Consider the following 26,574-nt stretch of genomic DNA (forward strand, 5'->3'; position numbering starts at 1 on the left):
TGAACGCGAGCCCCTGCATTGGAAGCCTGGAGTCTTAACCACTCGGCCACCAGGGGGGTCCCATGGAGGCTCTTCCTAGAGTCATAAGGCAAACAAACATCACGTCAGTGGATTATTACTATTTTTTAATTGGGCTTCCTTGGTGGCTCAGAGGATAAAGAATCTTCCTGCAATGCAGGAGACCTGGGCTTGATTCCTGGAGGGGGAAGACCCCCTGGAGAAGGGAATGACTGGCTACCCACTCCAGTGTTCTTGCCTGGAGAATCCCATGGACAGAAGCCTGGTGGGTTATGGTCCACGGGGTCAAGCAGAGTAGAACGCGACTGAGAACCAACAGTAGTTGACGAGCCGGACACGGCTCAGCGCGTGCGCGCACACACACGCAAGCACATGCACACGCACGCATGCACACACACGTGGAATCTGAAACATGGCACAAATGGCCCTATCTGAAAAACAGAGACGAGGAGAACAGGCTGCATATTTACACCCTAGTCTCAGCCTACATGGCCCATTTTGCTGCGATTACCCACCTCTGAGTCAGAACCACGTGCAGCCTGAGGGCAGTGACCGACCTTCTGCTCTTACTGCTGTTCTCCAGGCCCCGCTCCCGGCTCATCGCCGTGTGATAGCCGGGACTCCCGCAGCCCCAGCCTGGAAGGGGCGCCGCTGCGGCTCGTGAACCCGACTCTGGAGAGACCTCCTCTTTGGTGTGGCCTTCTGGGCTGGTTAGGCCAATATTTCAGGCTACCGGTTACGGTGGGTACAGAGGCCCTGCCCTTCTGGGTTTAAGTCACTGTAGCTTGAGACTCAGGGGGAAGAAAGAGCTATTTCTTTCTCTCTGGGTTGGAAAATTCCAGGTTTGGGGGGCTTTCCTGGTGGCTCAGTGGTGAAGAATTCACCTGCTGATGCAGGAGACACGGGTTCGATCCCTGGTCCAGGAAGATCCTACATGCTTCGGAGCAACTCAGCCTGTGCGCCCCAACTACTGAGCGTGAGCTCTCCATCCCGGGAGCAAAATTACTGAAGCCCGTGCGCCCTAGAGTCTGTGCTCCACAAGAGGAGCCGCCCAGGGAGAAGCCCTCCCACTGCAGCTAGAGAAAAAGCTGGTGCAGCAATGAAGACCCCGCAGTGCCCAAAGTAAATAAATAAAACATATACAAAGAGAATATTATGTCTGAACAAAACTATATTAAGAAAAAGAGTTTGGGGAAAAAAGGAAAACAGAAGAAGATTCCGGGTTGGGTTCTGAATCGCCATGCTCGGGTCATGGGTCGTGGCCCAACCGTTAGGGAGGGGTCTGTGCGGCTCTGCTGGGCCCAAGTCTGGGTGGGTGCGTGTGGGGGCAGGGAGCAGGAGCGCACAGCCCCAGGAACCCCCGCTAGCAAGGGCCCCGGTGCTGTCAGACGAATGTCTGCTGCACAAGCCCAGAAGTCAAGGTCAGGATCATCCTTCTGGGGAAGAAGAGCTTCTGAGGCAAGGGCTTCCCTGGTGGCTCAGTGGTGAAGAATCTGCCTAGCAGCGCAGGAGATGTGGGTTCGATCCCTGGGTCGGGAAGATCCCCTGGAGGAGGGACTGGCAACCCACTCCAGTGTTCTTGCCTGGAGAATCCCATGGACAGAGGAGCCTGGTGTCCATGGGGTCCCAAAGAGCGGGACACGACCGAGCGACTCTCACTGGCTGTTGTGACAGTGGTAGGCTTTGAAGGTTAGGTCAGAACTCGGAAGGGTGAGAAAAGCCCGGGTGTGCTGGCTGAGCTCCAGCCGAGGGAGTTGTCGGCCGGCAAGATGCCTGCGGTGGGGGATGGCAGAGGCGGGGCTGGGAGGTGCTCCAGGACCCCGTCCTGTTGGGGGATCTTTGGGGATCTGTGGCGTGGTGTGTTAGTTGCCAGGAGCTGCGGTAACCAAGCCCCGCAAACTGAGTGGCTTAAAACACCAGAAAGGCCTTGTCTCGTGGTTCAGGAGGCTGGAAGCTAGGGGTGAAGGTGCTGGCAGGGCCTCGCCCCCTCTGAAGGTCTAGAGGATGCCCCTCCTCACCTCTCTGCCTCCCGGTGGCCGTGGGTGTCCCAAGGAGGTCCAGCCACGACCCGCGGGCAGGTGGCGATGCTCTGAGAGAAGCTGGTGCCTGGGAACCAGCTGGGAGCCCAGTGGTCAAGGGAGGGCAGGGAGGCTTCTTCCAACCACAAGGGATGGAGGGTCAGGAGGAAGTGCTGGCTGAGTGTGAAGGCAGAGCTGGGGCCCTGGACTCCCCGGGAGCAGAGCGCGGCCGCACCCGGCACACACAGACCCCACGATGTGGGCGCCCCTGCCCTCACTCCGCCAGGGGGAGGCATCGCCCGCCTGTTTGAAGAGCGTGCCCGCAGGCCGAGGTCCGTGCTTCCAGATGGCGTGGCCGGGGCCTCACGGGCACGTCTCTGCCCCCGGGGGCTGCTGCTCCTTCTCGGCTGTGTGCCCCTGTGAAATCTGGCGTCCGGGAATTCCCCCATCTTCCAGGGCCGAGGCCTGGTCTCTTTAGCAAGACTGACCGTGTTCACGGGAGCAGAGAGGGCGGGGACATCGCCCACCGCGTGCCGGGCTGGGGGCCGGAGGGGGAGGACCGCTGTCCCGCCATCTCTGCCCTGGTGCTGGCCTGCTGAGCCACAGGCCGTCCCCAAAGTCGGCGGCTCGCGACAGCCACCACTTGATTGTAGCTCATGATGCCAGGGGTCAGACATCCAGGCATCTCTTGAGTGGGCAGTTCTTTTCCGCTTTGGGTTGACTGAGGCCACTCTGGGGAGATTCAGCAGGCAGATGGCTGGGCTGGGAGGTCCAGGTGGCCTTGTTCAAACGCGTGATGTTTAGCCGCCGATGACCTCAGCTGGCGTCGTGGACCGCAGCAGCTATGGCCATCCAGGCGGCCCTGGGGTACTTAATTTCTCACATGGCAGGCAACACTTTCATCACCTCATCCGTACAGAACCTGGTTTTACCTGTGTTTGTTTAAAGACATCTCATTTAATATGTGCGTCAAACTCATTCAGTTGTATCTGACTCTTTTTGACCCCATGGAGCCCACCAGGCTCCTCTGTCCACGGGGTTCTCCAGGCAAGAACACTGGAGTGGGTTACCATGCCCTCCTTCAGGGGATCTTCCCGACCCAGGGTTTGAACTCGGGTCTCCGGCATCGCAAGCAGATTCTTTACTATCTGAGCCACCTGCTTCCCTGGTGGCTCAGCTTCCCTGGTGACCCAGATGGTGAAGAATCTGCCTGCAGTGCAGGAGACCCGGGTTTGATCCCCGGGTCAGGAAGATCCCCTGATAAAGGGCAGGGCAACCAACTCCAGTATTCTTGCCTGAAGAATCCCATGGACAGAGGAGCCTGGCTCTTTCTCCATGGAGGCTATAGTCCATGAGATTGCAAAGAGTCGGACATGACTGGGTGACTTATTTAATACATATTTGATTCATTGACGTTGAACTGAAGGTCAACAGCACCATGCTTATTGTGAATGAAGCTTGTCTGACACATGCATTTTCTCCATAAGGCCCATCACAGCCTTCTCAAGCTTAGACATGCTGGCCAGACCTTGAGTATTGAGCTTGGGATTGTTTTAAGCAGTAAAATCATCCACAGAAAGAAAACCGTTGAAAAACCATGGCACTGAATTGCCTGTGACAAGGAGGACACTTGCTTGGCGTGTGAGAGCCATGAGTATTGATTTTGGGGTTATAGGTACTTTGAGTAGGTGAATTCAAAATATACAATCTGCAGATAAAGGGGATATGCAGTCCATTCAATATGTTGTATTAAATCTAGTTCAGTTAGCTATGTGACCTTGGATTAGTTGCGTTATCTCTGTGGGCTTCATTTTCTTTTTCGGGTGGGTCACGTTGCAAGGCTTGTAGAGTCTTAGTTCCCCAACCAGGGATTGAACCCATGTTGCTTGCAATGGAAGTTAAGGAATCTTAACCCCTGGACCACCAGGAAAATACCAGTGGGCTTCATTTTCTTTGTTGTTGTTGTTGTTCAATTGCTAAGTCGTGTTCCACCCTTTGCGACCCTATGCACTGCGGCACACCAGGCTCCTTTGTCCTCCGCTGTTTTCTGGGGCTTGCTCAAACTCATGTCCATTGAGTTGGTGATGCCATCCGCCTTCTCCTCCCACCTTCAATCTTTCCCAGCGTCAGAGTCTTTTCCAAGGAGTCAGCTCTTCACATCAGGTGGCCAAAGTGTTGGAGCTTCAGCTTCAGTGTCAGTCCTTCCAATGAATATTAAGGGTCGATTTCCTTTAGGATTGACTTGTTTGATCTCCTTGCAGTCCACGGGACTCTCAAGAGTTTTCTCCAGCACCATAGTTTGAAAGCATCAGTTCTTCATAGCTCAGCTTTCTTTATGGTCCAACTCTCACATCCATACATGACTATTGGAAAAACCATAGCCTTGACTAGACGGACCTTTGTTGGCAAAGGAGTCTCTGCTTTTTAATATGCTGTCTAGGTTTATCGTTTACCTGCCCCACACCTGGATATCTTGGTGCTCCTCCCCAGCACTGGGACCCAGGTGACTGCTGTTGTTCATGTCTGGACCCCCCCATCACTCTCCTCTCCCCCAGGTTCGTGGATTTCCACGCGGCGGCCTCCACCTGCTCACCCTCCCGGGCAGCCCTGCTCACCGGCCGGCTGGGCCTCCGCAATGGAGTCACTCACAACTTTGCAGTCACGTCTGTGGGGGGCCTTCCACTCAACGAGACCACCTTGGCCGAAGTGCTGCGGGGGGCTGGCTACGTCACGGGGATGATTGGTAACATGACCTCCGCCGCCTGGCCCCTTGTCCCCTGCGCTTGCTGTGGTGACTGCTTCCTTCATCTGCAGAGCCATCTTTTCTGCTCGAGTCCACTTGTGTGTTCATTTCTTGTTGTGGAAACTAGAAATGCTTTCAGCTCTCAGTATCAATAACTGGAATGACCTAACAGTAGACTAGGGCTTCCCAGGTGGTGCTAGTGGTAAAAACCCACCTGCCAGTGCAGGAGACCCAGGAGGTTGGGGATTGATCCCTGGGTCGGGAGGATCCCATGGAGGAGGAAAGGGGAACCCACTCCAGTGTTCTTGCCTGGAGAATCGAATGGACAGAGGGGCCTGGTGGGCTGCAGCCCACGGGGTTGCAGAGAGTCGTACATGGGTTAGCGGCTGAGCACAACAGTGGACTAAACCACCCTCAGAACTAGTTCCTCCCGCCCTTCCTACAGCGGCCAAGGCAACCCAGCATCCCAGGGGCATCCTCAGTCCACCTGTGCTTTTTTTTAATTGGAGGATAATTACTTTACGATGCTGTGGAGGCCTCTGCTGTACATGGACTGGAGTCGGTCACAATTGTACACATACCCCCTCCCTCTTGAGCCCCCCCACCCCCATCCCGCCCCTCGAGGTCATCAGGGCAGGAGATGAGCTCCTGAGCTGCAGGGCAGCTTCCCACTGGCTCTGTTACACGTGGCGTGTGTGTGTCCATGCTGGCCTCTCAGTCCCCCGCCTCCTTCCCCTGCTGCGGACACCAGTCGGCTCTCCATCTCTGCGTCTCCATTTCTTCTCTGTACAGAATGAAGTCAGAAAGAGAAAAACAAATGTCGTGTGTTAACGCCTTTGCTTTTTCTCCTAACTCTCCGAGAGCGGGTGGCGCAGGATTCCCGCCGCCCTCCCCTCCAACGCACGGTGACGTGGCAACGAGAGTCCCGCGGGGATGTCCTTGGGGCCTGCAGGAAGCAGGCATTTCTCTGTGTCGGCTCGACCCCCTCTCTGGGCCAAGGAGCCTGACACATGCTTCAGACCATCAGACTAGAGTGGGGGTCTTCACTGTCCGCGAGGATGAGCCCCAGTCCGCAGGAGGCGGGACCCTTAAGGTCTCAACCTGCTCTCCTTTCTGCCCCTTGTCTCCACGCCTGGAGGCCCAGATCCCGGTGAGGCTGTCAGTGTGGGCTGAGCATCCTCAGGACTGGGTCCTTGCATCCGCGTGACTCCCAGCCGGGGGAGGGGCTTTGGTCCCTGGGCTCGCTGACCCTAAGATGGGGGTGGGGGGTTGGGGTGGGGTGGGTTCTTCTCAAGCTGGATTGGATCGCACTTGTCCCTCCCTCTTCATGCCTTTCAACCCCAAGAAAGCAACTGATTACAGATCAACTATTCACTGCTCACTGTACCTTCTTCTGTTTTTTCTGGGACAAGATACCAAAGCATATATCTCCTTGTTGAGACTATGACTTTCCCCAGAAGCACACTTACAGGGAAAATTAAAAGCCTGCTGAGGGAACATCGAGCCCACTGACACCACTCTCTCCTTGCTTATGATCTTTTCACTTTTTTTTTCCGCCTGTGTGAGGTCTTAGTTGCAGCATGCAAGATCTTTAGTTGTGGCATGCAGACTCTTAGCTGTGGCCTGTGACATCTTGGTTCCCTGACCAGGGATCGACCTTGAGCGCCCTGCATTGGGAGCTCAGAGTCTTGGCCACTGGACCCCGGGAGCCCCTGTTTGCTTCTAGCCTTGGTCTGTGTTCGCGGGTTTCTCCCTAGCTGTGTACCTACCTCTCCGTCCTACTTTCCTACCCTTCCTATTATCTTACATTTCCTGGTGGTGTAATTTTACATATTTACTGTCATTTTAGAAAGAATTTTAAAACTGTACTATGTCTATATTTCCACATCATACTGAACCTAAGTAGTCCACCTAATGCTTAATCCACTTCCCTTAACTTCTTATTACATAATTTCCCCCAAACCTTTAGACCAGTTGCTAGAAGGGACTCCCCGAGCACTGCCCCCACCCCCGCTCATACACACTTTCTGTGGAGGCAGCAGGTCTTTATTTGGGCTGCATGCATTCGTCTAAAGATGGGTCGGAAGCATTTCATGGAGGCCACCTGAGAGCATGTACTGGGCCAGACTCCTGCAGTTGCCTGTTCACTTCCGCCCTTCATGCTGCTTCACACTCTGCCGCTTCGGGCTCCGCACCGCACCTTCTCTTCGTCCCCTCGCCGCCTGGGTTCGCCACAGCAGGGCGGGCAGGGCAGCGAGTCCCGGGCTTGCCACGCGTCCGCCCCCGCCCCCCCAGCCCCTCCCAGCACGCTCACAGGCGGGAGCGCAGTGCAGTGCGGCTGACTTCCCCGATCTGCCTCGGGCTGCAGGGCCCCTCGCTCAGCCTCTGCAGGCGGCTGCTGCTGGCCAGGGAGGAAGGTGAAGAAACCAGGTGCGAGCAGCATCTCTGGGGCCACGTGGGCGCTGCACCTGCTCCCCGGTCCTTGGCAAGTCCCCAGCGTGGGGGGCAGAGCGGCCCGTGATGGGGGCTGCTGCCCTGGGCTCTCCACCCTCACTGGGGGCAGAAGCCCAGCCTGCTCACTCCTCTGGGCTCCTGGTAACCCGTCTTCCCCTTCCCTGGGCCGTTTCCCGTGTGAGCCCTGAGTCATCCTGGCTCGCTTTCTGTCTCCCTGGGGACCACTCCTCTGCCCCGAGAGCCAGGCTGGGGGCGGGCGCAGCGCGCAGCCTCTCTGCGTGTCGTCAGGGAGGGGCAAAGCCCACGGGGACCCCAGCGTGCGCTCAGCGCCCCGGCGGCTGGCCCCTCGGGGACTCCTCTGAGAGCCTCTCTCTCTTGTCTTCCTGCAGGGAAGTGGCATCTTGGGCACCATGGCTCTTACCACCCCAACTTCCGTGGTAAGGATTCCCCGGGGGACCGGCTGCCTGGGAAACAGAGGTGTCTGTGTGAAAAGACTCATTGGGTGTAAGCCGTCCGGATCCCGGGCCGCCTCCCTCCTGAGGCAGGACATCCTCGTTCACAGGGTCACTTGGGGGTCTGGGGCACCGGGGCTGCCGCTCCTCTCACGTGCCTCTTGCTTGGCTCTTGTCCTGGCCCACCCCCCCCCCCCGTCTCCCCTCGGGGCCCCCTCATCGTGAGGCCATCAGCAGTTTCCTTGACCCCGTTCTCCCGTGTCGGGGAACAGTGGCCCCCGTGAGGTCCCGTGTGTAAGACGTCAGATTGTCTGAGGGGTTCGCTGAGGCAGGGACTCGGGGGTGGGTAGGGAAGTTCTGTGAAAACATCACACTGAAGCTTGTGCTGCAGAAGGCGTGGGGTGACTGGAGGGGTCTCAGAAAAAAGTCTACTCGGGGTTTTCAGGTCTCACTTTGACCCTCGCGCCCTCCCCCCTCCCAAGTCCAGTCCTGCCAGCCCTCAGCATCCAGCTGAGATGCCAGCTATTTTGAGAAGCACTTTGAGATTCCCACCTCAACCCCAGCCCCACCCCGCCCCAGCATCCTGGGGTGCCTTCCTCCTCTGCTGTCTCTTGCCGGCTTCCTGGGAAGCCTGCTCTTCAAGCTAAATCTCTATTTCTTATCTCCTCTTCAGATGGGAAGTTTCTTGAGGGCAGAATGTCTTCTTTTGTCCCTCAGAGTGTCGTGCAGGGAGTAGATTTGCCCCAGATATTTCCTGCTGTGTCCAGCACAGCATTGGGCACGGTAGGAGTCCAGGAATTCTCCCCGCTTCCTTCCCCTTCGGGTTAACTCTAATCACAAGATGTTTTGCAAATCTAGTCTTGCGGCCGGCCGGGAGCCAGCAACGTGTTTTCCTTGCATACTTACCGAGGGATATTCATCAAATCCTCTTTTAATTACACACTCATAACACTGCAGAATTAAATCACGGAAAATTAAATTTCTGTCCTGGGTGTAAGAACGCAGGCCCGCAGTCTAACCGGTGCTTCTGTTCCAGGCTTTGACTACTACTTTGGGGTCCCCTACAGCCACGACATGGGCTGCACAGACACCCCTGGCTACAACCACCCCCCCTGCCCGGCGTGTCCCCGGGGCGACAGACCGTCCAGGTAATTCTGCCCAAGGTGTCGGCTCTGGGCGTCAGAGCAAGGGGAAGTCCCGGGGGGTGGTCCATCCAGAGGAGACAGAGAGGCCTCGGAGGACCAATAACCGCAGCAAAGAAAGGTCGCGATGGCTGATTCATGTCAATGTATGGCAAAAACCACTACAATGTTGTAATTAGACTCCAACTAATAAAAATAAATGGAAAAATAAAAAGATTGAGCCAAAAAAAGAGAAAGGTCACGTACCTTTAGTGCAAATCTTATGCATTATGTGCGTGGCGGGCAAGAACACTTTCTGTGGAGATGAGGGGACAGCACTTTTTAAATTGGAATTTTCCAGTTTCCTTGGACTGTTGAGCTCAGTTGGGGGGGGGTGCTACCAGGTCTCACGCGGGTGGCCTCCCCTCTTGTCCTGGACCACGCACCTGTCCCGCCAGGGGACATAGGAGGGAGACAGGAAAAGTGCACAGGCTCCTGGCGCGCCCCACCCCCGCCCGCAATAAGGCGGCGTCCAGCGTTGGAATGCCGGCAGGCTCTCAACAGGATGCTTTCAAAACGTATTCAGTGAAATGGGGAAGTGCTCACAATAGAATAGTAAGTGAAAAAAGCAGGAAACAAATCATCAACACGGATCTGAACTGCGTCTGTATTTACACCTCTAATAGCCCCAAAGGAAATACGCCAGAATGGCGACCATGGTTCATTCAGTCCGGTTGTGCCATTAAGAAGTTCTCATTTTTTTCTCTCTCATTGTATTTTTCCAGTATTCTGTAGTCAGCACGCAGTACGTTTCCCATCAGAGAAAGGCGATACACCGTAATCAGGCGATAAAGCCAGGTGCTCTGCTTGGTCCGAGCGTGCACTGCGGTTATTTGCAAGGCTTGCAGACGTCTGGGCCGCTTGGGGCAAGTGAGTCTCAGATGGCTTACCAATAACACAGCAGTTAGTGTGATAACGGCCCTTTACTGAGACAGTCACCGTCTAAGTCCCTGCGTGCTGACCTGTCGTCCGTGTGGCCGCGGACCGAGGCAAGTGCTTCTCCTGATTGTCCAGGGACGGCGCTTACCTCGTGGCCCGGGTCACACTGGGGCCGTGACGGGGAACTGGAGAGTCCCCCTGGGTCCCCCTGAGTTGGGAGGGTGGGGTCAGTGGGAAAAGTCAAGGCTACTGATTGGCCCTGGGACTCTGCTTGAGCATCTCAGTTTGTTTAGACCTCAGTTTCTCTCCCAGGAAAATAGAACTAATAACACCCTAGCTCAAAAAAGTCACTGGGAGCCTCATACAGCGGCCGGGCCTGCCCAAGGAGCGCACATTTCTGCTGGAAGGCTGTGGAAGGAGGTATTGTATCAGCTTCACACTCAGAGGAAGTGTGAGGCTGGAAAAACCGTCTGGGCCAGGCTGCTTGGTGTTCTGTATTTATGTGCATCGCCGCATCACGGCGTTTTGTCCGACTCCGTGACAAAGGAGTCGGACAAGGTGCGGGTCGTGGGAATGAGTGTTCTACCATCTGTGGTTTCCACACAGGAACCTTGAGCGGGACTGCTACTCTGACGTGGCCCTTCCTCTGTACGAAAACCTCAACATCGTGGAGCAGCCTGTGAACTTGAGCGCCCTTGCACAGAAGTACGCCGAGAAGGCCACCCAGTTCATCCGGCAGGCGAGGTGAGGAGCCCTGCGCCCACCCCCGTGTCCCCTGGCCCAGCTGGGTTCAGAGCCGTGGCAGAGTTCCATTGCCCAACAAAGATGCACATACGTCTCCTGGAAGAGATGCTCCTTGGAGAAGACCCTGATGCTCGGAAAGACTGGGGGCAGGAGGAGAAGGGGGCGACAGAGGATGAGATGCTCGGATGGCGTCACTGACTCAGTGGACATGACTCTGAGAAGACTCCGGGAGTTGGTGAAGGACAGGGAGGCTGGTGTGCTGCAGTCCATGGGGTTGCAAGGAGTTGGACCCGACTGAGCGACTGAACTGCAACAAATAAAGCTGGAAAACAGCCTGTCTTGGGGCTCCAGGCCTGGGTTCCCAGGGCTGTAGGTGCAGGTCCATTCCCGGGGTCCTGCTCAGAGCACGCCCTAGTCATGGCCATGTGTCCTCTCTGCGGCGTGTCCCCCTCTCGAGGCCGGGGCCCATCCGCTATCTTCCGTGCGTTCAGAGTGTTTCTTGGGCTCCTTAGTTGGCAGGGCACATTCGCTGCTATCACAAACTTACCCCCAACCTATTGGCTGAAACAACAGCAGTTTATTCTCCTACAGATCTGGAGACCAGACGTCTGAAATGCATCTCATGGGGGCTCAAGTCCAGGTATCAGCAGGACTGTTTCCTTCTCAAGTCTCCAGGGAGAATAGTTTCTTTTTCTTTTATTAAGAAATATTCATTTATTTTTTTGACTGTGCCAGGCTTGGTTGCAGTGTGGGATCTAGCTCCCTGACCAGGGATTGAACCTGGGCCCCCTGCATTGGGAGGGTGGAGTCTTAGCCCCTGGACCACCGGAAGTCCCGAGAACCGTTTCTTGTGTCTCCCAGCCTCTGGGGACTGTTGACATTTCTCGGCTGTGGTTGCATCATTCTTTTTTTTTGGCCACACCAAGGGCTTGCAGGGTCTTAGTTCCCGCACTAGTGGACCCTGGCCAGTGGAAGGGTGGCGTGCTCAGCCCTGGGCCACCAGGGAGCTCCCTGGCCACTTCACGCTGCTCTCTGCTCCTGTGGTCTTCTTGCCCTTATTCTTCTGTAGTCAAGAGCCTCCCCCTGCCTCCCCCGAGAGGACATTTGTGATTACGTTTAGGGTCTACTGGGCTTCTCTGGTGGCTTAGACAATAAAAAACCTGCCTGCAATGAGAGAGACCTAGTTTCGATCCCTGCATCAGGACCATCCCCTGGAGAAGGGAATGGCCACCCACTCCAGTGTTCTTGCCTGGAGAATCCCAAGGACAGAGGAGCCTGGTGGGCTACAGTCCATGGGGTCGCAAAGAGTCAGACACGACCGAAGCGACTAACACTTTCACACTTAGGGTCTACTAAGACAGCCCAAGAAAAGCCTCTGATGTCAAGACCCTTAGCTTCATTGTGTCTACAAAGTGCCCTTGGTCGTACAAGGTAACAGAGATTCCAGGAATTAGACCCTGGGTGTCCTTGGGGGCCGGTATTCATTTCCACTTGATCACACGACCTGCTCTAGACCCAGATTCTGAGGGCAGCGCCTTAGGCTTTAGAGGCGGCATCTTACAAGTTTTCCAGGGCTTTTCGCTGGTCTGCTTGTTTCTGTATCTTCCAGACAGCTGGTTTGAAGAGGGAAAAGCCCCTTCTCTCACTGGGGGCTGTCTTGGCCTCACGGTGCCCTGGGGCAGGCGCCCAGTCCGTGGCTGGTGGAGCCTGTCCCCGCCACGTTCGCAGTGGGGCCTCCGTGCTCCTGGGGGTTTGGGGGCGTAGCAGCTAGCTGGGGGGTGACGGATGCCCTGAAAAGGAAATGGTGCTGCTCAAACCAGTTAACTGACCAGTTGAAAGGCAAGCATGTCAGCGAGCAAACTCTTTGTTTTGGGAAAGAGGCAAAGCACTTGTGAGTTTATTAATTCGTTATTGAGTGAAAAGTCACATGAATCCTGTTGGGTTTTAACTTGGTGGAGAGTGATCCTCAGGCACCTGGCCTCCGTAGGACTTGACCTGCCGGGTCGCCCGTGGTTTCTGAAGAGTCAGCACGCACGAGGCCCCATCTGTGTTCCTTTCTCCTCCGTGACCCCAAACCCCGCCTGGGCTTGTTTGTCAGAACCGCTGGGGGTCCCTGGACGGTGGTTTCCTGCCCGCGCTCAGCAAGGGTCTCACCCCAGGACTTTGAACATTTTTCCTTAGATTCCTGACCTAGCAGGAATGCTGAAGGCTGATTCTTTTCTTTGGTTGTTTTTAAATGAAAGCGTAGCTAACTTACAGTGTCGTGTTAATTTTTACCGTAAAGCAAAGTGGCTCCATTATACATTCCTTTTTGTGTTCCTTTCCATTCTAGTTTATCACAGGATGTTGACTACAGTTCCCTATAATCACACGGAACTGTATAGTCATAGCTGTGCAGTAGGACCTTCTTGTTTATCCACCTACTTATAATAATTTGTATCTGCTGATCCCCAAATCCCAGTCCTCCTTCTCCACCCCAGCCCCACCAGCCTGGGCAACAACACGTCTGTTCTCTGTGAATCTGTTTCTGTTCCTTAGATAAGCTCATTTGTGTCTTATTTTAGATTCCCCATGTAAGTGATGTTCTCTGTTGTTCAGACGCTAAGTCACGTCTAACTCTTTTGGGCTGTAACCCAAGGGCTGTAGCCCGCCAGGCTCCTCTGTCCGTAGGATTCTCCGGGCAAGAATACTGGAGTGGGTTGCCGTTTCCTTCTCTGGGGGATCTTAAAGGCTGCCGTTTATTCAGTGCTTACTCTGGGCGGTTAATAGTCACAGCTCTGCCGGGGAGGCTTGGCAGTCCCCACTGCGCTGACGACTGAGGTTAAGTGAATGGCCCAGGGTCATCCATACACCTCTAGAAACTTTTCGTCTTCCCGGACTGAAACCCTGTCCCCATTAAACACCGGCTCCCTGTCTTCCCTTGCCCGAAGCCCCCGACAACCACCATTCTACTTCCTGTCTGTCTGAAGCTGACCGCGCCGGGGCCCTCCTGTAAGTGGAGTCTGACCATGCTTGTCCTTCGGCGATGGCTCGTTCCGTATAGCATGATGTCTACGAGGCTCATCCCTTGCATGTGAGGCACTGCATTCTTTTATTTCATTTTCATGAATCGAAATAGCCACACATGGTGTGGCTACGGCATGGGACAGTGAAACTATAGAAGTGTAGCAAGGAAATTGTTGATTTTTTTTTTTATTTAATTTTTTTGGAGCATAATTGCTTTACAATATTGTATCGCTTTCTTTGGCACAGCAAAGTGAATCAGCTGCACCTCTACAAATATCCTCCCCTTTTTGGATTCCCTTCCCATGTGGGTCACCACAGAATGTTAAGTAGAGTTCCCTGGGCTACACAGGAGGTTCTCCTGAGTTGTCTTTTTTTTTTTTTTTTTTTTTTAAGTATTTATCTCTTGTTAATCACTCAATTGTGTCCTACTCTGCCACTTCTTTCTCCCGGGGCTCTTCCTGCCCCAGGGATGGAACCCCTGTCTCTTACGTCTCCTGCATCAGCAGGTAGGTTCTTTACCACTAGCACCACCTGGGAAGTCATTTGTTTTATACTTAGTATAAAAAAGAAATTGTTGATTAAAATGGGGACGAGCAGGTCCCCATCCAGGACGTCTGTCCTTCAGAGAGAGCTGAGTCCACCCAGTCCCAATCGGGGGACCCCAGGAGCTGGGATGCAGGGGGTCTCCAGGTGTGAGGCTGAGCTGAGCCTGGGGGGACTCAGAGAACGTGACGTGGTGGGGGGGGGTTGTGAACCGAGGTGAGCCGGGAAAGCTCAGGCCGTTTTGAAAGTTAAGTGTCAGTTTCAGTTCAGTTCACTCGCTCAGTCCGTCCGACTCTCTGCGACCCCATGGACTGCAGCACGCCAGGCCTCCCTGTCTATCACCAGCTCCCGGAGTTTACTCAAACTCATATCCATTGAGTCGGTGATGCCATCCAGCCATCTCATCCTCTGTCGTCCCCTTCTCCTCCCACCCTCAATCTTTCCCAGCATCAGGGTCTTTTCAAATGCGTCAGCTCTTCACATCAGGTGGCCAGAGTACTGGAGTTTCAGTTTCAGCATCAGCCCTTCCAATGACTATTTGGACTGATCTCCTTCAGGATGGACTGGTTGGATCTCCTTGCAGTCCAAGGGACTCTCAAGACTCTTCTCCAACACCACAGTTCAAAAGCATCAACTCCTCGGTGCTCAGCCTTCTTCCTGGCCCAACTGGTGACCGGATAGCCACGCTTCGGTCACTCTGAGAACCTGCCTGAGGCCTCCCCCCCCCCGCTGTGTCCTGTGAGAGCCCGTCCCCCCACAGGCTCCCTCATGCTGCCTTGACCCTGCCCGCCGCGGGGATGCAGGTGGAGGCAGGCAGGAAGCAGAGTCCCCGAGGACCCTGCAGGAGCAGCAGAGGGGCGGCCGGACGCCAGCAGGACGTTCCTGGCCGCGTCCCTGGAATTTCCCGTGGCCACCTTGACTCATCCATTCATCCCCGAGAAAGGCCCGAGGCTGGGAGTGGACACGGGGGCCTGGATGCTCTGACAGAGCAGATAAAGCCTAAAAGCATGTGTGCATTAGGCATGAGCATGAGCAGCTCAGGGCTGGCACATTGCTCCCAGCCGGGTCTGAATCTGGACCCGGATGCGGTCGCTTATGAACCTCGGGTCCGTCTCTCAGTCTCCCTGAGCCCCTGACGCTTCATCCGGAAAAGGGAACTTGGGTGTTCTCATGAGCCCGAATTCAGACACCGTGAGTCAGTTTTGCAGCAAGTGTTAAAGGGTGGTTACGATGATGGCGGTGACTCCCAGACTTTAACCCGCTAACCAGGTCGCTTCCACGTTGTCTTTGTAGGTTGTAGACAGATGTGTGCTCCCTGGGCCCCGGGGCCCTTCTGGGGGGTCACCCCCGGCTCTCTCGTTTCAGCGCCAGCGGGAGACCCTTCCTGCTGTACGTGGGCCTGGCGCACATGCACGTGCCCCTGGCCGGGCCGCCGCCGTCAGCAGGACCCGGGAGTCTAAGGCCGTACAGCGCGGGTCTGCGGGAGATGGACCGCCTCGTGGGCCAGATCAAGGACACAGTTGACCTCGCGGGGAAAAACAACACGTTCCTCTGGTTTACAGGTGAACAGAAAACCGCAGCCAGCCTCCCTCGGGGCTAATGGGTAACCCTGCACGCGCCCCCAGAGGAGCAGCGTCTCAGCCCGTGAGCCTCTGCGCCGCGGCAGGGGGTTTGCCCTGAACGTGGGGCCCCGCTGGTGCTCAGGGGCCTGTGTGCTGAGCACCTGTCTGGGGGGTCCCCGAGGCCGCACCCCCGGACAGGCTTGCACGGAGAGCTCGGTTCCCCTGCGGCCCCTCGGGTGCTGGCCAGGGTCGCCCGGGGACTGCTCCTAATTGTCAGCGCGTGACTGACGCCATGAGCCTGTGTCGCCCTGGGCAGTCCTCGGAGCCCCGCTCCACCGCCCCCACCCCACCCAGGAACCGGGGGTCGGGGGTCGCTGTCTGCAGCGAGGGCTGTGGACACTGGTGTTTGAACCTCTGCGTTGGGAAAGTTCCTTTAGCCCCTCTGAGCCCCTCTCTCCTCCTTGGCAGTCGAGCCTCTTCCACCGCAGGTTGGAGGGTCAGGCAGTGATGTGTGGGAGGCACGGGCTCGTCACAGCTGCTCAGGAAGGAGTTTCTGGGGACTTCCCTGGTGGCCCAGGGGTTAGGACTCCACGCTCCCAATGTAGGGGCGCAGGTTCGATCCCTGGTCAGGGAGCTAAGGCCCCACAGGCTGTGTGGCCACAAAAGAAAAAGCGAACAGTTGCTGAGTTGAAGGCACTGGTAACGGGACTGCCGAGTCCATAACCAGAGGCCAGAGATCCCGCGTGGGGTGAGCTCGGGGCGGGGACAGCCCACGTCTCTGCGGGCCCGTGGGAGGCAGACGCCCTCGCCCCAAAAGGTGGTCCTCCAACACTTGTTTTCCCAAGTCCTTGTCTCCACTCGCGGCGAGGACGGGGTGTGGCGCCACGGCTGGCGGTGTCCCGCAGCCCACTGAGTCTGTGCTGCCTTTCCTGGTTTCTAGGGGACAATGGCCCGTGGGCTCAGAAGTGTGAGCTGGCTGGGAGTGTGGGGCCCTTCACTGGATTGTGGCAGGCTCGTCGAGGTAAGGTCTCCGCCGGTGGTGGGGACAGGAGACGTGACCTCTGGGAGGACCCATTTATCTCCCGGGCTTGGGGCATCTTTGTGACACAGGAACAGGTTACTCACAGGCACCAGCTCCCAGAAAAGAAACAGTTTGGGACGGAGAAACTCGGTGTGCTTTCGGGCATCCCTTCCTTTCCTCCAGGGCGTCAGCCCTGCCCCCAGAGGCCAGGCTGAGGGCCGTCCAGCAAACACACTTGCCTTTGCGTTCGTCCTGACGTCCTTGCTCTTCCCCCTTCCTTTCTTTTCTTTCCTTTTTTACAGTCATCCCTTCATCCATCCAACCATTACTTCACTAAGAAGTGGTTAGTGCACAATTATGCCAGGCTTCCGTATGTGTCGTCTCTAAACCTTCATGAGAGGCAGGTAGTAATAACTCCATTTACAGCTGAAGAAAGAGGCTCAGAGAGGCTAAGAAACTCGCCTGGAGTCACATACTGCGGAGGACGGAACCAGGCCTGCTACCACGTCGAGGTTGCTGATCCGCACTGCCTCTCTTTATTTAAGCATCCTTCACCCTCAGCTCAGCGCCCATCTGCTCTGGGATGGTCTCCCCACAGGGACCTCACCCTCTGAAAGGCAGTGCTGCGGGGGGACAATTCGACAGTACGGATGAAAGTCTTAAACAATATGCATGACGGATGGCGCTCTGATTCCTCCTTTAAGAGTTTGTTTTCAAGAGATAGTTAGCCAAGTGCTCAACGATGTATGTAAGAGAGTGCTCATTGCTGCAGATTTAAACACACACACACACACACACATAACCCAAGTCTCCAGCGAGACAGAAGTGCTCCAGGAAGTCATGGCACACGCGTCTAAAGAAACACGAGGGACCCACCGAAAACGGTGCCTATGACTCACCTGGAAACAGTGACATTAAATACTTTCCAGTGGATAACGCAGGTCACAAAACCATAAGTGAAGTATGATCTTACTGTCTAATACCAAGTACATGTAGTCTCAGAAAAGTCTTGACAGCGGCAACAATGCGTGAGGCAGTGGTTACCTCTGGGTGGAGGAGGAAGGTTGTTTATAAAGTAATTTTATGTGTGTGTTTATTTTTGTCTGGGACAGGTCTCCGTTGCTGAGCAGGCTTTTCTCTCGCTGCAGCGCGGGACCTTCTCACAAGTGGCTTCTGTCGTTGCAGAGCGTGGGCTCCAAGCTGGGGTCCACGTGGGCTGGGGGGTTGGGGCGCACGGGCTTAGCTGCGCCAAGGCCTGTGGGGTCTTCCCAGACCAGGGATCGAACCCGCGTCTCCTGCACTGGCAGGCAGATTCTTACCCAGAGAAATCCAGCGCCGGCCGGGCGTGGTTTCTGCGCTCACTGGGGGCAGCCCCTCTTCTCTGTACTGATGTGCCCTCGGGCCAGGTGCCGTCCTCCGCCAGAGGGGCCTGCGATCACTTCACTCTCCAGGGTGAAAATCCTGACGGCGTGGAGGCCGAGGTTGAGGGGACACGACTGTCAGGAAGCAGTCCCTCTCTGGGGATCTTTCTGTTCCCCAAGAAGGAGACCTCTGACCTCCTATCTGAGGACCTGTCTCATCTTGTCTGTTAGGAGGCAGTTTTAAACTAGTGAACCGGGCTTGCAAATGTGTTGTAGGGAAGAGAGAGGAGGAACTTATGAATGGAAAGAGAAGAGACGCGTGAGTCCGGCGCAGTGCGGAGGGGGCTCTGAATCATCATTAGAACGAACTGTGAGCGCTCAGCCCCTGCAGTCGTGTGGACTCTCTGTGACCCCCTGGGCTGCAGCCCGCCAGGCCCCTCGGTCCATGGGAGCCTCCCGGCCAGAACACTGCAGTGGGCTGCCATGCCCTCCTCCAGGGGAGCCTCCCCACCCAGGGGTCAAACCCGCGTCTCCTGCGTTTGCTGGCGCGTTCTTGACCTCTGAGCCCCAGGGAGTGTCCGTCCCCATGAATGGATGGGGAAGCTGTGGTGTCTGTGGGCATATGCGTGAGGCCACGTGCTGTGGGTGTCAAATTCTTCACAAGGGAAAAGAAGGCTTTTTCTATGATCTCGTATCTGTATGAGATGGCGAGCGGCCGCTGAACTCACTGGTCATCATCTCCTGGTGTGGAAGGCAGAGCTTTGTGTGTTTGCCTTAAACGCGTTCTCTCACCTCTGCTGAGTCCCCCAAAGCTTCATCACCCCAAAACCCGCCCCCCCCACTGCGAGCACTCACCGCCTGTCGCCCGCTTCCCCAGGCACGGGGGTGAGCTGTGAAGGCTGAGATGGGGGTGCAGCCAGGGCTGGGGCCAGCACGAACCTCATTTCTACCGAGTCAGCTGATGAATAGGGGTCGTGTTCAAACAGCGCCGGCTCGGAGGCTCAGCCGGGTCCCCCCTCCCCCGCCGCCTCGGTGGCCCAGTGAGGGGCCCGCAGGCTGAGCAGGGCGGGGGCTTCCCCGGGGCCGCCGATCGAGGGGCCTGCAGGGTCTGCCCAGCACCCGGCTCACCCCCACCCACGTGCTCGTCATCCCTGACCGACTGCCCCAGTGCCTGGAACGCCCGGCCTGTCTTCTTTGCCCACCGTGGTCGTCCAGGAGACTCCGGTTGGCCCTGTGACTGTCTGAGTGTCTCTGAATCTGTGGGCGGCACCGTGGGAAGGTGGAGAGGGGCTCCGGGAGCCGGGGTCCGACTCAGCTGAGCATCTGGTGCCCAAAGGCCTGGCCCCTTCCAGCCCAGGGTCCCCCTCTGCAAGCGGTGGAGACCCACCTCGCGGGGCGGCGGGAAACTCGGCCCTGAGGCGGGGGCTCCTTCGCGTGGAGATGACAGCCTTGGGAGGGGGCGGCACGGCCTCGCCCGGTCTGGCTGCGTCTCCATGGGACGCAGCGCTTGAGCATGCGGTGGGGCCGGGCGCCTCTGCTTTTCCCGGGGGGTCACGCAGGTGCCCCTGGCCGCGGGCTGAGCTCTGCCCCGACCTCGACCTCCGCATCGGCTCCCCGCCCCGCTGGCCGCAGCTGTCTCCCTCCCCTCTGCCCGCGACGCCACGGGGGGCTCCGGGGGGCCAGGCAGGGCCCAGGTGGAGGGGGTGTGGCTGGGGTCCTGCTGGGCCACCGGCCCGTCTTCAGGCAGGTGCCTGGTCAGTGGGGGCCTGTGTGTCCTGCTGGGAGCCGGCCCATCCCGAGGGTCGAGGAAACCGAGAAGACGGTCCATGTTTTCACAACGGAGCGGGACAAACAGTACCCGGAGCGCCGCCCGCTCCCCTGCCGCCAGCCCAGGACGGCAGGCCACGCGCTGGCGCCCCCTCCCCTTCCTCTCTTCCTCTCCTGGCCCGGGCGGTGCTCAGCTGATGGGATGAGGCAGCGTCTCCTGGAGCGCTGTTTCGTCCCGTGCTGGGCGAGGATGCTGCGCGGGGCTTGGCCGGCTCCCTGCGGGGGTGAGAGGCTGAGCCGGGGGCAGGGGGCACCTCAGAGTGCCCTGGCCTCCCCCAAGCGGAGGGGCCAGGGGCACGGGCTGCTGCTGAGCCCGAATCCCCCCACCCCATGTCGCAGCAGCGGCCCTCCCCCCCGCTCCAGACCTACTTCCTCTTCGGGACAGAACTAGCACCTTGTTTGTCCCCTAACGGACGGCTTCTCTGTCTGGAAAATCTTTCCTTGTTTTATTTGAAGAGCAGAGCTGTTCCTTCCTTCCCCTGGTGATGAGGAAACATGCTGTTGAATTTGGCATCCTTGCCTTCTGGGAGACCTTGGTTGTAACACGATGCTATCAGGAGCTTACATAACCTTTCCCACCCGGGCTGTCTGTCCCGTGGGGGGCGGGGGGCGGACAGGGCTCAGAGGGGGGTGGACAGGGGTCAGAGGGGATGTGGGGGGCAGACAGGGGTCAGAGGGGGTGCGTGGGGCAGACGGGTCAGAGGGGGGAGGACAGGGGTCAGAGGGGGGCGGACAGGGGTGAGAGGGGGGCGGACAGGGGTCAGAGGGGGGCGGACAGGGGTCATAGGGGATGTGGGGGGCGGACAGGGGTCAGAGGGGGGAGGACAGGGGTCAGAGGGGGGGCGGACAGGAGTCAGAGGGGGGCGGACAGGGGTCATAGGGGATGTGGGGGGCGGACAGGGGTCAGAGGGGGGTGGACAGGGGTCAGAGGGGGGAGGACAGGGGTCAGAGGGGGGGCGGACAGGAGTCAGAGGGGGGCGGACAGGGGTCATAGGAGATGTGGGGGGCGGACAGGGGTCAGAGGGGGGTGGACAGGGGTCAGAGGGGGGGCGGACAGGAGTCACACGGGATGTGGGGGGTGGACAGGGGTCAGAGGGGGTGCGTGGGGCAGACGGGTCAGAGGGGGGAGGACAGGGGTCAGAGGGGGGCGGACGGGGTGAGAGGGGGGCGGACAGGGGTCAGAGGGGATGTGGGGGGCGGACAGGGGTCAGAGGGGGGCGGACAGGGGTGAGAGGGGGGCGGACAGGAGTCAGAGGGGATGTGGGGGGCGGACAGGGGTCAGAGAGGGGCGGACAGGGGTCAGAGGGTGGCAGACAGGGGTCAGAGGGGATGTGGGGGGTGGACAGGGGTGAGAGGGGGGCGGACAGGGGTGAGAGGGGGGCGGACAGGGGTCAGAGGGGATGTGGGGGGCGGACAGGGGTCAGAGGGGGGCGGACAGGGGTCAGAGGGTGGCAGACAGGGGTCAGAGGGGATGTGGGGGGCGGACAGGGGTGAGAGGGGGGCGGACAGAGGTGAGAGGGGGCGGACAGGGGTCAGAGGGGATGTGGGGGGCGGACAGGGGTCAGAGGGGGGCGGACAGGGGTCAGAGAGGGGCGGACAGGGGTCAGAGGGTGGCAGACAGGGGTCAGAGGGGATGTGGGGGGCGGACAGGGGTGAGAGGGGGGCGGACAGGGGTGAGAGGGGGGCGGACAGGGGTCAGAGGGGATGTGGGGGGCGGACAGGGGTCAGAGGGGGGCGGACAGGGGTCAGAGGGGGTACGGGGGGTGGACAGGGGTCAGAGGGGGTGCGGGGGTGTGGAGAGGGGGTGCGGGGTGGGGAGGATGCTGGGATCAGGGTCTGCTGACGGGACCAGTGGCCACCAGGCTCAGAATGCCCCCAGCCTGCTCACGGCCACCCCGGGCCAGCTGGAGTCCTTGGCCCCACCAGAGGCCTGGCTGCCGTGTGTTTCTAGAAAACTAGTGTGTGAGCTCCGGGCATCCTTGGCAAAGGCACATATTTATATTTAGAAACGAAGCCTGCTTCTTTAGAAGTTCATAGAATGTGGGCTCCTCAGAACAGGCGTGTTCTTCTGCCCTGAGACACTCATATGAATGGCTCGAGGGGCCACGCAGGTAGTTTAAATGAACACATGCTTGTTTTCGCCCGTTGTGGACAGGACTCGGGATTCGGTCAGTGGGACAGAGGGCTCCTGTCTGACGACATTCAGATTCAGTTTAAAAGCAAAGTCCGCTTCGCACCAAAGCACGTTGTCAGAGGCCTGAACTCAGTGCCCGGGCTGCCAGGACGCAGCTTCTGCCGGTTTCTGTTTGTAGGGGATTTTGTCGTGCCTCTGTTTTGTTTGGCTTTTTTCTGGCTCGCGTTTGTTGGGCACTCCCGTGGCAGGCACGGTGCCTGAGGGCCTTGCTCAGAACTTTATATACATTGTCTGACGTCAGCTTTCCAGCGTCCCGTGAGACCAGTACAGCCACTTTGCCCCTTCATGACTGAGGAGGAGGAGACAGAGGGACATTAAGGTTTCTGCCTGGACATCCCCGGTGGGCCAGCGGTTAAGACCCTGCACTCCGATGCAGGGGCCGTGGGCGATCCCTGGTGGGGGAGCTCAGACCCCACGTACCGCCCCAGGTCTCATAATGAGAAGGCCTTCTCCCCTTAACCTTACTGCTTTTTCTCAGCCTCTGGTCCCCAGAGACTGCTGTCAGAGAGGCCTGGAATGACAGCCCCGCCCGAGACTTACAAAACCAGCATCTCCAGGGGTCCTTCGTGGCTCTGTGTGCTGAGAGGCTTGCCAGCCTCTGTGTGAGCAGCCCTGCCCTTCTGACTCAGGGGGCCGTGGCGTTGGGAGGGCCCCTTGCTGGGACGCGCCCGTGTGTCTGAACGCGGACCGAGGTGGTGCTTCCTCCACGCATCACGGAACGGTCTCTGCTTGCACAGCCAGGGAGGAGGAAGGAAGCCACTCATGAATCATGCTTCTGTTTATGTTTTGGTTGCTGAGGCTAAATATTTATTGCTTTAACTAAGAGGTTCGGCCTTAATTAGAGTCATAACTAACCACAAGTGCATCGAAATGCATTCTCTTGGCCGTCGAACATGGCCTCTCAGCAGAAAGCCAAATTTGACGGCTTTGGATATGCCCCTGCGACTGGTCCAGGGATGAAGTTTGCTGCCCACGAACAAAGAGCTTCTGGAATTAAAACCTGCACGTGTTACTTTACGGGCTGGACTCAACTGTTGTTCTTACTCACTGTAACGTAGGTCCCCTTTGTTCTCCGGGGCGTAAAGGCACAGGCCACATAAAACCTGTCATTAGAGACACACGCTGTGTTTAGTTTCGAGATGTATCATGTCCCCTCTCTTACTGCCCTGGAACTGGCGCGCTCTACATGAACTCACCAGGAGAGCTTTACAGACCTTTCCTGGTGTCTGGACCCCAGCTCAGGTCAATTAACTCACAATTTTTGGGAAATGGACCTTTGCGTGAGTATTTCTTCAAAGCTCCCCTAGTGACTCGAGTCTGCATACGGGGATGGGAATCACAGTCCTGGAAGGTCCTAGAAGTTCTTAATGACTGAGGGTGCCAGCCATGTAGTCAGCCTTGGACTCAAATCCTGACTTGACTGTTTCCTCGCTGTGTGACTTTGGGCAAATTACTTAACCTCTCTGAGCTTCAACTTCTGCATCTGAAAAATGAAGACTAGCAGTGCTCAGCTCACAAAGCTGCCCTAAGGATTACGGGAGAGTTCAGGGGTGCACTTAACTTGGTGCTTGGGAGAGGCTCAGTTAACTGGGGAAATTACTGTTACTAGTGTGTGTCTGCTAAGTCACTTCAGTCATCTGCAGCTCTGTGCAACCCCATGGACTATGGCCCTCCAGGCTCCTCTGTCCATGGGGTTCTCCAGGCAAGGACACTGGAGTGGGTTGCCAGGCCTGCCTCCAGGGGATCTTCCCACCCCGGGGACCGAACCCACATCTCTCATGTCTCCTGCACCGGCAGGCGACTCCTTTACCACTGGGGCCACTACTCCCGTGTTAAACGCAAGCTGAGGGCCCGTTAGCAGGAGCAGGTGTCGCTGAAGGGTGTCAGGGGGCCGGGGCCGGCTACCGTGGGTTTCCGTACTTGCTGGTGCGGATAAAGCCCAGCACACAGCGGCAGGTGTTTCTGATCATCAGATGCTTGGTTATCAGGCATCAGCCCCGGGAGCCCACCAGCAGCGCCAGCCGGACCTTTCAAAGTCGGTCCACCCTAGCAACGCTGACGAGATACTGGATACTGGAAATTGGAGCGAGAAGATGTGGGGTGTGTGTATGTATATAAATACATATATATATTTATAATTGCTTACCCGCACTCTGGGCTCTTGAGATAAGTTTCTTTCAAGTACAAGGCTTGTGGGCATGGCTGGAATATATCAATGTGTCTTTCTGGTAAAGCCAGAGGCCAGGGCACAGACAGGAGTCAGCCGGCCAGTCTCCAAAACATAGATGGGGGGTTGCCCCCTCGCCCCTGCAAGTGTCCACACCACAAGGCTTCTCTCAGCCCGCCTTCTCCTCTCTGTGCCGGTCCCTAATCTTTGCAGGCGGCTGTCCGCTCTGTTGACCTGTACATGTTTCATAACTGGCTCAATCCCTCCTCACCTCTCCAGCTTTCAACTCTTTGCTGAAATAAGGCAAACACATCGACATATTTTTCTCTGAAAAAGAATAAGGGAAGTTAATCGTCTGAAAAAGAACGATATAGAAGATTATGGCAAGTGAGCAGAACCCCTAGTGGCGAGGACCAGTCAGCAGATTCACTGATGACAGCCTGTGTGCGTGCTGTCGAGTCTGGCTCTTTGCTGCCCCATGCACGGTGGCCAGGCTCCTCGGTCCACGGGATTCTCCAGGCGAGAATACTGGAGAGGGTCGCCATGCCCTCCTCCCAGGGATTTCCCGACCCAGGAACCGAAACCACGTCTCTTGCCTCTCTTGCATTGGCAGGAGGGTTCTTTACCACTAGTGCTGGGAAGCCCAGGGGCCAGTGTGCGCTCTGGAAGCATCTTGGAGGCAGAGATGCAACTCTAGTGCTGACTCTGGTGCCCGCAGTCCCATCACTGTACACACCCCCAGCTTGGGCCTTCTGGCTGACCCGCAGAATCACTGACTGGTTTCTTGGAATCGAAGACTTCGCTTTTCCTTAGCATCTGGGGCTAAGCAAGTTCATCGGGATACTATGTTCCATGGACTTGCAGATAAATGGACTCCATGTTCTCACCCACCTATTCCCCAAGCGTCCCCGGAAACGCCCCTTGTGGGTGGGGGGTGAACGTGTGCAGGGCTCCTGCACGTGCGATGCTCCCACCCTGCTCTTGGCCCGGAGCAGAGGCATAAGTCATGCATTCTGCCGCCACGTGGGAGTGTGATTTATGCCCCTGCAGCGCCGGATTCTCTGCTGCATGTGCGTGAATAATGGGAGGGGGCTCTGGATGGTGACCAGGGGCTCGAGACATCCCGGGCCAGGCCACAGTTTCCCACCAGGCCCACTTGGTTCCGAGAGCCCCACACCCCTACACAGGAACCGTCCATACGGACGCGGGTTGGTGGGTGTTTTATTTCTTACTTCAACACTTGGGGGGACTCCAGAACTGGTTATGAGAAAATTCCAAGAATGCTGGGCATTTCCGGTGTTGCGAGCTGGGCCAGGGACTTCAAAGGTTGCCTTCGCTGCGGGGTGGGCGCTGCAGAGTCCCGGCAGCCTGGTCCTCTCCCCCCATCCCTGTTCACGCCAGCCAAACATAAGGCCGTTGCATGACCGCGGCCTGTGTGAGGCACACACAGCCTCGCCTTGGAAGGCCTCTGACACGCTAACTGTGTGGAATTCCTGGCTCAGCTGGGCTGAAGTCGGGGCGTGTGTGGGAGTGGTGGGGATGGTCATGGTTAATTCAACGCGACGTGTATTCAGGATGTTTCCATAAGGCATGACCTCATCCCTTCCAGCCCGCTGGTCACCGTTACACTGCTGGTCACTTTTGACTTGGTAGTTACATAAAGAATTCCCTTAATTACCCAGTGGAAATTCGTAGATTGCACATAGATTGTTCTTACCTCCCCAAGAGAGGTAAGAGGTCGGAGCTATTATGAATGCTGTCTCCACAACATCGGAACAACTCATTCATTCAAAAATAAAGGCAGACAAAAGCAGCCGGCGGCGGGGGCGGGGGGGGGGGGGGGGGAGTGAGGCAAAAGGAAAATACAGCAGAATCTATGCCAGATCAAATAGCTGGGGGGAATTTCTGCCTTTAGTCAAATGATTTTATTTCCCATCCTCAACATGACCTGTAGGAAGACACGTTCATTCATCCGTTTATTTGACAGGTGTTTGTTGAAGGCCTACTATGCTGAGGGCGCAGGCTGTTTGCCGGGTCATGGCGTGCAGGTCCTCAGGAAGCCAGTCAGTGAAGAAGCCAGGCAAGCTGACGGTCATCAGTGGAGTGAGGGAATTAGGGGACGTGATTCCATAACGAGGGACAGAGGCAGCAATTTACACCTTTATCCAGTAAAATAAAAGCACGTAGTGAAGGAGATTGGGCTTTCCAGGTGGCTCAGTGAGTAAAGGATCCGCCTGCCAATGCAGGAGACCGAGGTTCGATCCCTGGGTCGGGAAGGTCCCCTGGAGAAGGAAATGGCAACCCACTCCAGTGTTCTTGCCCGGAGAGTCCCGTGGACCGAGTAGCTACCGTCCATGGGGTTGCAAGAGTCGGACGCGACTAAGCGACTGAACACACACACACA

At 57.1% G+C, this 26,574-nt stretch overlaps 1 protein-coding gene across 12 annotated transcripts in view; it reads left to right on the forward strand.

Annotated features, from left to right (window-relative positions):
• Positions 1–26,574, forward strand: part of ARSG (arylsulfatase G) — a 104,051-nt gene that overhangs the window by 64,027 nt on the left and 13,450 nt on the right. For 7 of the 12 annotated variants that reach the window (XM_065910698.1, XM_065910697.1, XM_065910706.1 and 4 more), the window contains exons 3-8: positions 4,592–4,779; positions 7,623–7,670; positions 8,722–8,833; positions 10,352–10,489; positions 15,404–15,600; positions 16,541–16,621. In XM_065910698.1, the coding sequence (XP_065766770.1) occupies positions 4,592–4,779; positions 7,623–7,670; positions 8,722–8,833; positions 10,352–10,489; positions 15,404–15,600; positions 16,541–16,621 (764 nt within the window). The remainder of the gene's footprint in view (positions 1–4,591; positions 4,780–7,622; positions 7,671–8,721; positions 8,834–10,351; positions 10,490–15,403; positions 15,601–16,540; positions 16,622–26,574) is intronic. The other 5 variants (XM_065910699.1, XM_065910702.1, XM_065910708.1 and 2 more) reach the window with 4 other exon arrangements.

Source organism: Muntiacus reevesi, chromosome 18, assembly GCF_963930625.1.
Source record: "Muntiacus reevesi chromosome 18, mMunRee1.1, whole genome shotgun sequence".
In the NCBI taxonomy this organism is placed as follows: domain Eukaryota; kingdom Metazoa; phylum Chordata; class Mammalia; order Artiodactyla; family Cervidae; genus Muntiacus; species Muntiacus reevesi.